The sequence below is a fragment of the Artemia sp. Qi Xiang Cuo genome, chromosome 17 (genome assembly GCF_049724085.1).
Source record: "Artemia sp. Qi Xiang Cuo chromosome 17, ASM4972408v1, whole genome shotgun sequence".
Taxonomy (NCBI): Eukaryota; Metazoa; Arthropoda; class Branchiopoda; order Anostraca; family Artemiidae; genus Artemia; species Artemia sp. Qi Xiang Cuo.
Genome location: NC_142810.1, coordinates 38,632,751 through 38,648,173, shown reverse-complemented (window position 1 = coordinate 38,648,173; position 15,423 = coordinate 38,632,751). Strand labels below are relative to the sequence as shown.

General features: G+C 35.5%; 1 protein-coding gene across 1 annotated transcript in view; it reads right to left on the bottom strand.

Moving 5' to 3' along the window:
* POLDIP2 (DNA polymerase delta interacting protein 2) overlaps positions 1–15,423 on the bottom strand; it is a 66,377-nt gene that overhangs the window by 23,228 nt on the left and 27,726 nt on the right. The window contains exons 3-5 of the mRNA XM_089103710.1: positions 15,279–15,384; positions 9,583–9,766; positions 2,909–3,087 (exon numbers count right to left, since the gene is read on the bottom strand). Coding sequence (XP_088959836.1) covers positions 2,909–3,087; positions 9,583–9,766; positions 15,279–15,384 — 469 coding nt within the window. The remainder of the gene's footprint in view (positions 1–2,908; positions 3,088–9,582; positions 9,767–15,278; positions 15,385–15,423) is intronic.

Genomic DNA, 15,423 nt, shown 5'->3' with positions numbered 1-15,423 from the left:
TTTCCATTGTCTTTCACTATAGTTAGAATTTCAGAAAAGCTCCGAGCCAGCATCGAAATTGACAAAGTTTCTCCCTCCTTAGGTGAAGATGACGAATAATCATTTTGATCCTCTTCGAATGAGACTTCTTTACGGTTTCTTTTATTTCGCCCCATGAATAAGCAGCAATTAAAAAAAATGGACAAATAGTCTTACCTCAGCCGGCAACGATTGTTTATCCACGATGTTGCTAGCGTGCAGTGCTTTTGGCCGTTTGGCACGGCAAACACCTTTTCCAACGTCGGTAATCAAAGGCTCTGTTTATAATGACTCAAATCCAATCCTCTTTTACTCCATGCAATTCTTCAGTTCAAAGCAATAATCACACACCAAAAAATTTTCTTTCATCAATTCAAAACATTAATCTCACAAGCTATTTCACTCCTCAGCCAAAACTACCGCAGGCACGGAGCGCCTAAGGTGTTACTCGTTCGGGGAATGAATCACGAGTAATGCTTAGATTGAATAAGAAAATCAAGCTTAAGACGAAAAAAAATATTTTGCTATTAAAGCATAAATGAAACTTAAAACGAACAGAAACTAAATAAACAATCAATGCGAACAAACATACAATATATATTAATGTAAATGAATAAATAATTCTTAAAACGAGTGAAACTTAAATTGAACATGCAAATCAAGTTTGAGTCGAATAAAAATAACTACAAACAAGAGTTTGGGTATCACCTCACTGCAGAAGCCTAAAACCTACTGCGTCATTGGCGCTTTACTGAAAACGAATTATATTACAAATGTTTTCTTTTGTACTTAATAAATATTAAATATTAAAATTACAGTAAAATTTTGAACTGATGAGCTTTCAGCAATTAATATCATTATACATCAAATATTCAGTTTAATTTATTAGTTCTTTCCAAGATTAGTCAAGACAAATATAGTTTCACTACAAACAAAATTTGGATACTGCCCCCTTCTTTAACTGTAAAAACCTAAAGTCTTCTGCGTCATTGGCACTTCACTGAAAACGAATTACTCGTATATTACAAATTAATTCTTTTCTAGTTCTTACAGCATTTAAAAAAAAAAAAAAAATTACAGTGAAAAAAAAATCTTGAACTGATGGATCTTTCAGCAGTTAATATCAATATACATCAAATATTCAATTTGATGTTGTTTATACTTTCCAAGACTGTTCAAGACGCATATAGTTTTCAGCGCCAATGACGCAGTAGGTTTTAGACTTTTACAGTGAGAGAAGGAAGTCATATCCAAACTCTTGTTTGTGGTGATTTTTGTTCTTTTCAAGCTTGATTTGTATATTCAATTCAAGTTTCACTCGTTTTAAGATTTATTTATTCGTTTACATTAATATCTATTGAGTGTTCGTTTCTATTGATTGTTTATTTAATTTATGTTAGTTTCAAGTTTCATTTATAGTTTAATAGCAAAATATTTTTTTTCGTTTTACGCTTGATTTTCATATTCAATCTAGGCATTACTTGCTTTGAGATCTATTTAAACATTTATGTTATTTCTGTTATTCTTTTTTCTATGATTGTTTAATTTATTTTTGTTAGTTTTTGGTTTCATTTATTCTTTAATAGTAATTTCTTGTCGTTTTTATTTTTAATATTAAAATGTATTTTTTTCTCCTTATGTTAATTTTAAAATGGCCTTTACTTTTCTTTTAAAAAAATATTTTTCGGAAAGTTTTTTTTTAATTAATAGTATAAAATAACGTGTATCATTTTAGTACCTTACGCAGAGCGTTCAAGCTAAATTCATCCCTACTTCTAAATCAAAAATCAAGTTTAGAGCAAAAAACAATGCAAGCACAGCAGACATCTTGCCTTGTTGCATAATTATCTGTGCCTTGGTTCTTTACTATAATGGATTGTGTTTAAATCTCTTCGTTTTTCTTTTTCTTGTTTAGCGTTTGTTGTGTTTTTCTTTTGTTTATCATTTCGTGTTTATCATTTGTTTCGGCTGTTTTTTTTTTGTTGATAGACGCCTCCGGATGTGAAACTGAAATATTCGGACTTTTATTATTATTGTTATACTAGTTCTTTCCATTTTTCACTGTCAGCACAAATAACAATAAGAATAATAGGGAATTTATTTCGTTAGACAGTGGAACTCTAACCTTAAATGAATATTTCGACCGTTTATCCAAGGGCAGTCCTCAGCAAAACAGAAATGAATATATACAAGAGACATTAAAATACAACCATTAAACTAAAAATTTCAATTTTTTTTAACAGTCCTAGCATCCTCACTTCAATGAAGTTCAACCAGAGCTCTTTCTTAAATGAATATTTCATCCCTATATCCAAGGGTCGTGCTCAGCAAAACACAAATGAACATATAAAAGAGGCTTACATTAAAATACAACCAGTAAACTAAAAGTTTCAACTTATTTTTTAAACATTCCTAGCATCCTCACTTGAATAAAGTTCAACCAGAACTCTTTCTTAAATGAATATTTCAACCCTATATCCAAGGGTCATCCTCAGCAAAACATCAATGAATATAAAAAAGAAACTTACAGCAAAATACCACCAGAAAAACTAAAAATCTCAATTTTCTAAAACAGTCTTAGCATCCTCACTTTAACGAAGTTTAACCAGGAATCAACCCCCCCCCCCACACACACACACTTAGAAAAATCAGTTATGATCCCACCAAAAGTCATTTTTGTGCGGGCACATGATTACATATAAGGGGTAAGAATACATCTCTATTTCTTGAGCAAAAATCCTACAAGAGAATGCATTTCTGAAATCTTTTCTTCCAAAATCTTAACCCATCACAAGCAGAATTATTACTTGGACAACAGCAAAAGGGGTAAAATAATTTATACAACTAAATACAGACTGTCTTTTAATATCTAATAATGAAGTCAACTTACCCAGTGAACCGTTGTTGGCTGTAGATTAGCTGCTTGAATTTCTCTGCAGCCCATGTAGAAGGGGATCACAGTAACACGAATATTTTCTGTCGTTTCTTTGTGAACATCAGACAACTCTAACCATGGGTGATTCTTATTCTGCCAGTGTTTTAACGTGTCCGTTGCACCCAAAGGTGGATCTAAAAAAGGAAGGCAACATCTTGATATGCTACATTTAATAAACAGAAAAGAGCAAAAGTTGGATTGCAGTTTTTATAGAAAGTTTTTATATTCACCATATGCTAATTCAAAACACATCTAGAAAGAAATTGATGACAATTGCCGTGAAAAATATTGAGAACATCAAAAAAAGATTTTGACATTTTAGAATAAAAAAATTTCCTTATTGATAATCCAATTCTCCAACCAAAATATACAAGGGTTGGGACAATAAGAGGGCGAGGTTAAGCCCCCTGTGAAACACGAAAAAAATTAAAAATATGTATCAAAAGAGGAGAAAGGCAAATACTCCCATTTAAATCCTGGCAAAAGCAAAACTACTGACCCTACTTGCCTCCTTCCAGGAAAAGTTCCTGTTGGCGCATTCCACACTATCATCTTGGGAATAACCAAGAGCAGACCAGATCGTCATTAACAATATAAACTGAAAAGCGAAATAAAATCAAAATAGCAGATCCACAAATACAAGACAGCATTCTCCTTAGTAAAAAAGAAGAACTAAATTGTAAAATGCTCCATTGTAAATGCTACAATAGAGCAGTATTTTCGGCGTGCGTGTAACTGAACCCTCGTGTAACTGACGCCCCATTAAACTGAATCCTCGTACAACTGGACCACTGTGCAACTCAACCCCATTTACCTGAACCCTAGTGTAGCTTAACCCCGTTTAACAGGACCACCATCCAACTCAACCCTCGTTCAACTGAACCCCCGTGCAACTCAACCCCATTTAACTGAACCCTCGTTCAACTGAAGCCCCGCGCAACTCAACGTCATTTAACTGAGCCTTCGCTCAACTGAACACCCTTTAAATCAACTCCCACTTAACTCAACCCTTATTTAGCTCAATTTCCGTTTAATTCAACCCTTGTGCAGCTCAGCCCTCATTTAAATCAATCCCTGACTCAACTCAACCGAAGGCCTAAGAATAAGTTTTAACTAGCACTGATTAAAAGTTCGAAATTTGCTTCTCGCTTCGTTCTCAGTTTCTAACTTATATTATCCATTTGGGTAACCCCAGAACTTTTTGAAACGGAAAGAAACTTTCAGGAATGGGTCAATCGCCAATTTGGGGGGGGGGGGGGGTTATTGCAAACTATGAGGTTTTCAATTAGGGCTCAGGCAAGGGCCCCAAGAGGCGAGTGAATACTCTTGATAAGCTCTTTCAGTTTGAGTTTTTAAGCTACGTACAAGCGTTTTGTTTGAGCCATTCCACATCAGGAAGTGACATCCGACTTTATGAGGCGAGGGAAATAAATCACTAATTCCGAAAAACTCGGATGGTTACCCATTTCAGCACCCCTAAGATGTTCCAGTGACCCGCTAGTGCCGGACAAAAAGAAGGCACGTCTTGTATCAAACGCTTCTTCGTAATTCCTAAGAATTTCATTCGTAAGTAATTTCTGTGTTGAAATAAAAATAAAGAGTATCTATCATTAACGAATCAGCTTTGTAGTTGAATGAATTTTTGGCACTTGGTAGTTTTTTCAAAACTCTTTTTTTTTGTTCCCACTTTCAAAGCTGACTGGGAAGGGGAGCATTCAAGAGGGGGATTTTAAATACCAGTTTAAGGGTTTTCTATCATGGAGATTTCAGTGGTACACAATTACGGTTTCATGCCTTTACATTCCAGAAATGAAACTAAAAAGCGCGTAAATGTAAATATTAGCTTTCAAATGACCCTAAACAAATCCCTAATATGTTCTAGTGGCTGTTTTTATGTTCGGTGAATATTTATAAAGAAAGAAGTGTTTCGTGCTTTAGTTTTTCCATAGTCACTTCATATGGAAGGGGTTGCTGTAGAAAGTTGGAAAGCGGCTCATATGGCTGGAAACTGTAAGTTCTAATGCCATTTTTAAGGACCAAAAATGATCGAAGGACGACATAGTCCCATGTCCTAAATCACGCAAATTTCCCACTGTTCAAAGGCAGGTTTCATAGTAGAGGACCTAAACTACCTGTTGGGAGATAAGGGACGTTTGGTAATCCAAAAATGGGTCAATTTTTTTTATATCTCTGATTAGTTTGAATCTTAAATCAGTAAATCCATTGTCCAAGGTGACCCTATGAACTTACAAAATTATTGGAGATTTGGAATTATTGGACAAAATTACCGGGAAATGTGGCCCACAAAAGGGCAAAAATTTCTCAGGTTTATTTGAAACTTAAATCTGGAGGAACTTAGGCCAAGAAGATCCCAATCAACACAAGAATATTTCAAAAATAAGATTGCGTTCGAAAAGGGGCTAAAAACCTTCTTTTGGCACAGGCTGTTTCCCTTCTTTTGGATGTTTTACCATATAGATATGGTAAGGCAGTTCAAATATTCGGGATCAATTATGTCCTGAAGTGGCACACTTGGCGCAGAAATCTCAGCCAGAACAGTCAAATCAATCTCTGCATTCGAACAGATCCTCAGAGCCTTCTAAGAAAAACCCCGAATTTCCACCATACCAAAGCTACAATTTACATCCCACAGTCTCAAGCATTATACCCTATACTTGTCGGGGACTTGGCACCTAACTCAGTCACAGATGATGAAGGTGGATGCTGTCGAGATGCAGAACCACAGTAAAACAGAACGCGTCCGATGGTTTTACACACTACAGAGCTAGAAAATTATCTGGTCCTTCAAACTAACAACCCCTATCCGAGCCATAGAAGTTTCAATTACTGCGTTGATATGGACATTTACTTCATCTGCCAGCTCAAACAACCACCAGATTCATCTTTGGTTTTGACCCAAATGCAAATGGCTGGAAGTACCCTAGAGGAATACCACGTATCAAACGGGTGGACATTATCTATAGTCGACACCCTTCCCAAAACAATGACCCAAACAAAGCTCCAACCCACATCCAAAACAGACCACCCTGGAGAAGACTAACGGCGTTGAAGTCTGGTTCCCTCTATACTGGCGACGCCTCCGAGCAACAGTTTTAAGTCAAAAGTGAGTCAAAATAGATGCCTGGCAAAAAATAAACCAAAATAATTTTGAGTCTAACAAATGGACATTAAATCAGTCAATACTTGTAAAGAGTCCTGTTCCCACACCAAGATTGATATGAATAACCCTAATTCAAAAAATTGTGGCAAAAAGATGCTCTATGTATTGTTAAAAGCTCTGATTTCCCTCTGAACCTCCAACCTACAACAGCCAGATTGTTGTGCACAGAGCAATGCACCGGTCCCACCAGTCCCAAAAAAAACTTTTTTCCCTAGGATGTTTCCCTTCTTTTGGATATTTTCCCAAGAGGTGATCGTATCGAACTAATGGTCCCAGAATATCGAAAGAGGGACCATTCGAACGAAAATTAAGAGTTCTAGTGCCTTTTTAAGTGACCAAAAAAATTGGAGGGTAGCTAGCCCCCCCTCCCCACAAAGTCTTCAAATCAAAATTTTGAGATAGCTATTTTGTTCAGCATAGTTCAAAGGTCCAATAACAATTCTTTTGATGGTGATATGACTCTTCACGGTCCCTGGGAAAAGGGCTGTGAGTGGTATCAGATGTATTGGTTTAATCATGGTTTTGTACCTTCTATATGATTACGTAAAGAGCCTGTCTATGTTATTGCTGATTATGTTAATTCTTTGTCAATGCTGTGTTTCCTACTATGCCAAGAAATCACGATTAACCACCAAAATTTGAGCGATTTTGAGGAGAGATTTTGCAAGGAGAAAAAAGTTTTTGGAGCTTTCCAAGAGAAATTTTACAACAGAGGGGGGGGGGAGGGGAGGTGGATTTCCTGGCATTATTTAAATTACCGTAACAAATTAAATAAAAAAATTCAACAGGAAGCAAGGAGCAACATTAAAACTTAAAACGTTCAGAGCAGAAATTATTCTGTTACATGAGAGGGGCTGCCCCCTCCTGAATACCTCGCTCTTTGCACCAAAGTTTTTTTATTATTTTAAAAAGCAGAGTTGTGACAAAGAGTATAACTTCAGCGTAAAGAGCAAGGTACTGAGGAGCAGGCAGTCCCTGTCAAGTAACGGATTAATTTCTACTCGTTGTAAGTTTTAATGTTGCTCCTTACTTTCAGTTGAAAAAACCTGTTTTTTTCTATTTAATACGTTTATTAGATCATTTTACTCAACTCACCAGCTTGGTATTATTTTCAGGTTATTTGTACTTTTGTCAGACGAATATGTTAAATTTGTGAGTCATTTTTCGACCACTTCCGAATTCCATCTTTATATGCACTTCCGATGACAGTGTAATAATACAACATCAAAATTCCCCCTCTTGCTAAAACAAAACAACATAAACAGGTGATTAAGCACAGCAAAAAGTGCAAAACAAACACTATTATACAAGGCTTGATAGCGCAGTAGTACAAACACTTGCCTGTGGCCGTGGTAACATTGAACCTTAGATAGGGCAAATTTTTGTCTTAGAGAAGACTGAAGACTTTTTAGTCTTAAAGAAGACTAAAAAGTCGAAAATAATAACTTTTTTTTTTTACTTTTCAAAATGGACTAAAAATTTAAAATATTTTTTTTCCTCTCAAGAATCTGTGAATAAAAGTGAAAACGAGGGGCGTAAAACGGATAGGACTTTCCATAACTCGATCTTTTTCTATGATTGTTTACCACGTTCTTCCAAGCAATGGCGCAACTAGAAGTTGTCGGATCTCATTTGATTTGATTTTATATGCTCAAAATACTGAAGAATCAGTTCGATTTGATTTTTCACTTATTTCCCCAAAATATTATTCTCTTAGAATTTCTTTTTTCTATTACCAGATTTTTAAAACAACTCTTTAGCATATCCCTAGCCTTCTTCTACAAGTCATGCTTGGAAAAATCTACTATTCAATTTGGATCGCTAGAGCTTAGTCTGGACAATCAAGCTAAATAACAAAAAAAAAAAAAAAAAAAAAAAAATGAACTGATTCTAGATTCTTGGCAGTAAAGTACGATAGGGATACGTTGCTGTCCCTGAGCTGCTTCACTGTGTCATTGACCACATCCTTAACAAAACTCGCCGTGTATTACCTTTCGGCATCAGTTATGTCGGGAGGACTCTGAATCCCCGGCGAAAATCTCCATCCACTTAAGTCTGCATTCGAGACGCTCTCATCCACAGCCACTAGAGTTGGGCTGCGAATAAACTGGAAGAAAACGATTATCACGGTCATAGAAATGACTGCGTCGGCCTTGCCCTCATCTGTTGAGACTAATGACCAAGCCAACGATCTGGTAAGGCAATTCACATGTTCGGGATCAATTCTGTCCTCAAGTGGCACACTTGGCGCAAAAATCTCAGCCAGGACAGTCAAGTGAATCTCCGATTTCGAACAGATCCTGAGAGTCGTCTAACAAAAACCCCAAATTTACACCATACCAAAGCTACAATCTACATCCCAACAGTCTCAAGCATCATGCCCTATACTCGTAGGGGACTTGCCACCTAGCTCAGTCACAGATGATGAAGGTGGATGCTGTAGAGATGCAAAACCACAGTAAAACAGAATGCGTCCGAGGACTTGACAGGGTACAGAGCTAGAAAATTATTTAGTCCTTCAAACTAACAACCCCTATCCGAGCCGTAGAAGCTTCAATTACTCCGTTGATATGGATATTTACTTCACCTGCCAGCTCAGAAAACCACCCGATTGACCTTTGGTTTTGACCCAATTGCAAGTGGCTGGAACTGCCCTAGAAGAATACCCCGCATAAAACGGGCGGATATTATCTATGGTCGACTCCCTTCCCGAAACAACGACCCAAATGAAGCTCCAACCCACATCCAAAACAGACCACCCTGGAGAAGACTAACAGCGCTGAAGTCTGGTTCCCTCTAAAATGGCGACGCTGCCGAGCAACAGTTTTAAGTCAAAAGTGAGTCAAAGTAGATGCCTGGCAAAAAATAAACCAATATAATTTTGAGTCTAACATATAGACATTAAATCAGTCAATACTTGTAAAGAGTCCTGTTCCCACGCCAGCAGTGACATGAATAACCCTAATTCAAAAAATTGTGGCAAAAAGATACCTTTTGTATTGTTAAGAGCTCTGATTTCCCTCTGAACCTCCAACCTACAAGAGTCAGATTGTTGTCTACAGAGCAATGCACCAGTCCCAAGGTAGAGCACTATTTAGGTTTTGTTTTACTGATTTACTTGGTCTACAAAAATTTGCTTTCCCTTTGACTAATATGGTTTTCTTTACGCTTGTGTTGCATGTTTACGAATACATAATCTAAATTAGAAAGCAAGAACTTTCTTGTCACGCCGTGTCTTTATGTGATTTTGTTTTTAAGTTTCTAATTTAAATAAAAGTATTCAAGTCGGTTAAGTTCTCTAAAAAGTTTCCTTTATGCCAATTTTTATCAATTTTTACTCAAAACATAATCCAATGCTTCCCTTTTCTGATCTAGGTTCAAAACTAAACAAGTAAGCAGAGCTAAATCTAAAGGGACATCCCCTCCCCAAATTCATATATTTACTTGCCTGTATCCGGCTCGAATTTCAAGAACCTTTCAAACAATTCATGGTGAATAGCCGGTTTTTCGGAACCTGTTGTTGAAAATGGCAAAATGTCTTCATGAGCCACGTAGTCTAATCCAGGTATAGCATACAAGCTTCTGCTATTTTCGGCACTCCCAAGGAAGGTTACCGCTTCTGTTTGAGCCCTCTATAACAGAACAACGAGTATATAATATTGCTGTCAGTGAGTTTGGTGGTGTACTTAAATCGCAGTAGGTACTTCAAACAACACATTCTAGAAACCAAGTGCTTGAACCCCCCCCCCCCCCTCGGAATATGACAAATTTTACAGATTTACATTTATACAATCTAAAAAAAAGACTCTTTTTGCTTTCCCAGAAGTTGTAACTTCCCATGTCCAAATCCAACTATTGGGTAAGGGCCAGATTGCCAACAGGTCCCAAATTTCGCGGGAAAATTCCGTAAAAAAAGAAAAAAAGAAAGGCAAATTAAATATAAGATGTAGGAAAATCGATATTTATCATTATTTATATTTCGCTAATATTATTTATAAATTAAACAGCCTTCTCTTCCTCTTCTAAAGAGTCATTCATCCAAATAGAACCCATTTTACCATATCCATGGGGATTATCTTCTTCTAGCCATCAAAAGGATACAGCACCTATTATTATTATTATTATGGTTAATATATATTTCTTTTACAACGTTTGAAATTCACTTTGGTCAAATTTTGATAATTTTTAATGATCTACTAATGGTATAGTTTTGCCTTTCTTTCAAAAAGGTTTTTTCACCTTTTACAATTTTTTTTTCATGAACATTAAAATGAGCCTTTAGCTTTAAAAATGAACTTTTATATGAAATAAATTTAATCAAATTAGACAAATAGATGAAATTTGTTTGGGTCAAACATATAGTTAAACCAGGTTTGACGTTCAAATTTTAACTAGAAATAAATTACCCAGAGATTCAATATACATACATAAATACAAAGCCAGGAGCGCGGGCTTTGCCCGGGCCCCGGCAGGCTTGTATATATTTGATTCTCTAATCATTTATTAGCTCAACCTAAGAAAATTCTAGTGTGAATTCAAGTCCTGATTCCTGCAAATGAACCAAAGAATAATATATTTAAAGGATTTGTTTTCTTCGCGGACTCATTGTGATTTTCACTGTTGCTTCTCTTCTAGCCACAAATTTCAGTAAGGATTCGATGCGATCATCCCTGTCACTTTTCTCCTAACCGCAAATTTCGTTATATACATATATATATATATATATATATATATATATATATATATATATATATATATATATATATATATATATATATATATATATATATATATATATATATATATATATATATATATATATATATATATATATATATATATATATATATATATATATATATATATATATATATATATATATATATGCAAAAATTGATTTAATTTTGTAGTTAGATTTTATTTAGTTTTATTTACTGTCTGTTTTGTGTTTTTTTATGTATTTAATTTTTTTATGTGTTACTCCACATTTACTTTTAAAATAGTGGGTTTTTTGGACCTTAATTAGACCCAGTAGAGATGAACAACTGGGATTTTAATTAGGCCTTATGGAGGTTCTTGTCCTATCCGGTAATTTGCTGCAAGGAATTTGCGATCTTTTTTTTAAAGAATTATCTATTTTTAAAGAGAGCAATAGAACCAAGTAAATAAAACTTTGAGGGATCAGCTCAGCTATCAATTCCTGAAAATCTCTCGAAGTTTCAATCATCCAGCTCAACTACTTTTTAAAAAATCTTAAGGTTGTTTAGAAAACACTTCTTTATCTTACATTAGAGCCATCAATAAAACAAAAACAACATCAAATAAAGGTACGCTAATAAAGATAATTTCTTAAACCATATTGGCCTGACATAACATAAAAAAAGAAAAACGAGCAAAAATGAGAAGTTTAAAGATCAAATGAAAATACTGAAAAAACAACAAAGCGAATATTTCGCTTTGTTGTTCGCTAGTATCCGTCGATGGCAGTTAATAAATTTTTTGGATTTTGTGCAAATCGCGGATATTGGCGAATAACTCGCTTTTATGGTTGTTAGGTATTTGGTTTTAATTCTTATAATTTTTTGGCTTTCATTGAATTTTATTCATCTTTTAAGTTTTGTTTTTTTCTTTGTTTTTTGTTCACATTGACTTTCCGCGTTTGTTTTTTGTTGTTTTTTTTTCTTCGGCACTTTCCTTGGATACATTATTTCGTTTCGCGCTGAAGAAGAGAGGCGTTTGTCCTCTCGAAATATTCTTTTTGTTGTGTATTTTCAGTATTTTCATTTGGCCTTTAAAAGCCCCATTTTTGCTCGTTTTTCTTTCTTTATGTTACGCTAATAAAAAAATGAGAATTTTCTTGTTTAGAAGTAAAACTTAACTTATACATCTGCGAGTGTACAGAATGGTGATATCAAATCTGATAGAACATTTGGGTAGATTCAGCAATTATTTGATTAGTTTGCTTACTGAATGATAGAAATACTGTTTAATTGGCATTTAATGATCATCCTCAATCTAGTAATTGCTACCGCTGCAACTGCAAATGGAAGTCTTTAAAAAATAGATTAGAGAATTTGCTGCTAGAAAGAAGTGACATACAATCTTTTAACTACTACTACTACTACTACTACTAAAAACTCACCGCAGCATCAAGTCGCCTGAGGCCAACACAGCTACAAACGCTTCTCCTCCACCCCAATCTATTCAAAGCCTCCCTTTTTACACCCGCCAACGAAGTTCCCATTTCCTTTAAATCTTTCTTTATGACGTCCTCCCACCCCAGCCGGGGACGACCTGCTTTCCGTTTAGCCCTAGATGGTTGGCCGAAAAGAACAATCTTCGTCAATTTGTCATCCTTCATCCGCACAACGTGCCCTAGCCACCTCAACCTTTCTTTCATCATAGCCCTAGAGAGCGGTATTGAACCACATTTTTCGTATAGCCTATTGTTTGAAATATGGTCAGTCAGCCGGGTACCCAGAACAATCCTTCAGCAATTTCTCTGGAAAATATCTTGTAAATATTCATCTGCGTTTTGGAGGGCCCATGCTTCAGGGCCATATTTGACCACTGTCATCGCAGTAGCGTCCAATATTATAATCTTAATTTTCAAACTTATCCTGCTATTCTTTCAAACTTTTTTTTAACTATGAATAAACACCCTGAGCTTTGGCTATTCTATTTTTAACATCTTCACTGGTCCCACCATCTTCACTAATAATGCTACCAAGGTAAGTGAAGCTGCCCACCTGATCAATCCTTTCATTACCCAACATCGCCTTTTCATCTTCACTTGTTCTTAGCCTTAGTGACTTAGTCTTCCTAACATTAATCTTCAAACCAATTCTAGCATCCTCAACCTGCCAAACGTCTAAAACTTCATTTATTTTGCTCACACTTTCATCAAGAATGCTTAAATCATCAGCATAATCCAAGTCCAGGAGACTTTTTCCTCCCCATTTGATTCCATGGCCTTCTATTGCCTTTCCTGTGCTCCTTAAAACAAAGTCCATCAAAATAATCCATACAAAGGGGGATAGAAAAAAACCTTGCTTAACTCCTGATTGAATACGAAACCAGCTGCCAACTTCATTTTTTACCTTAACCGCAGCAGTATTATTCTTGTACATAGCACTAATCACTTTAATGTATTTGTCTGGTATACCATACAAGGATAAAACCTTTGATAAAGCTCTTCTATCAACAGAATCGAACGCTTGCTCATAATCTATAAAACTGAGGACCAAAGTTGTTTGACAGCTCAGGCACTTCTCAATTATTAACCTATGAGTTATACAATTTGGTTGACACATACTCTACCTTTTTTAAAACCGCACTGTTCTTCTCTTAAAACTTTATCTACAGCATCTTTAAGTCTAAAAAGTATCATATTATTAAGTAATTTACTACCTACAGAGACCAGACTAATGCCACGATAATTACCACACTCAGTTTTATCAATTTTCTTATGAAGTGGCTGAATTAAGGTTTTCCTGAAATCCTTAGGTACCTTCCCTTTTTCAAAAATCCTATTCATAATCTTCAGTAACTTATTTCTAACCTCAGAGCCACCATATTTAAGAAATTCATTTACCACCCTATCGGCACCTGGAGCCTTATTATTTTTTAATCCTTTCAGTACTGTCGCTAATTCCTCATCACAAAACCAATCTTCCTTCACCTCCAAGGTATCACAAACTTTTTCGTTTTCCTCTGTAATCTTTCCCTGCAACACTCTCTCAGTTAAGCAAATTCTCAAAATTATCGGCCCATCTCTCTTTAGTTTTTTCCTTATCACTAATTGCGACCCCATTCCTATCTTTAACTGGGCCAAGTCCGGATTGACTACTCCCTCTCAATTTGATAACGTGCCAGTACAATATTTTACTATTATGCCGTCTAGTTGCATCTTCCAGATCCTCGGCAATTTTATCCATGGCTTCCACTCCACATCTCCTTAGTTCATATTTTAACGCTTTCTACACTTTCTTTACATTTCTTTTGTTTTCATACGATCTATCACTTCGATAATTCTTGTACAAGTCCTTTCTCCTTTCTATTAAACATAAAGCTTTTTCACTAATATTCTTAGCTGCAGTTCTAGCTTTCTTCCCTAATTCAGCAACTTCACAAATTATTTCTCTAACATCAGTCCAACCATCTTCCACATTATCAAATTTTAAACTCTCAAATTTAGTATTCAACTGTTCCTGGAAAGTTTTTCTCAAATTCTCATCCTGGAGTCTACCAACATCATAACTTCCCGAGAGGTAGTTACCCTTTCGATATTTCAGCTCTAAATTAACCCTTGACACTACTAGATGGTGATCTTTACTTTTAACATCAATAACAACACTCCTATATACCCTAGTATCTTGTATTGATCCTGCAAGTCTTCGGTTTACTATAACATAATCAATAAGGTTTTGGATAAGATGCGTATTCGCATGTACAAAGTGACCGACTTTACAGAATACCCATAACTACACAATACTGGCAAGTTAAGTCAACCAAGTAATCAAAGAGATATTTTATGGATACAAGGACCTGACTGGCACTTGGGTCTTCTTTTGTTGGGCTTTTTTGTCATACCCAAGTTTAAGGACTAAGCTCTCTGTTACAATACTTAATTCATTATGAATGGTTTATTGTGTTTTCCCAATAATCTAATAATTATAACAAAAAAAAAAAAAAAACTGGCTTGCTTTCAATAAGCTTTTTTTAAGAAAGAAAAAAATAACGGTACTGTTGTACTAAACGGACTCTTTTATCTACGGCGATGCATAGCCTACCAGTCACGAAATAGACTGAGATGCGTGATGAAAACAGGTTTACAATGCCTCCTGGGATACACACAAAGGCAAGAAATGTTAATTGTTGTTGTTTTTTTTTTTTTTTTGGGGGGGGGAAAGGTACCTAGGTTAGGTTACGTATTTAATATATGGTATGCTTTGCCCCCACCCCCCCCCCTAATGTGCAAATATATAGCCCAAATTTGTTTCTAAACTATTATATATTCATCCTATTTTATTTCATTAGCATTAACCAAACTAGCACTATATAAAAGAGTCCGTTTAGTACAACAGTACGAAAAGAACAAATAGCCTAAAGTAGAAAAAATATAAAAAACGAGAAATTACTCACAATATAAGGGCAGTCTCTGGAGTCTATGAGCACTTGATAATATGTGTGTGTCCTTCCTTTTACTTCTCTACCAACATGGTTAAAGCTTCCATTCTCTTCGCTTTTTCTATAAGAAAAAAGTGCTTAAAATGAGGATAGCATTGGC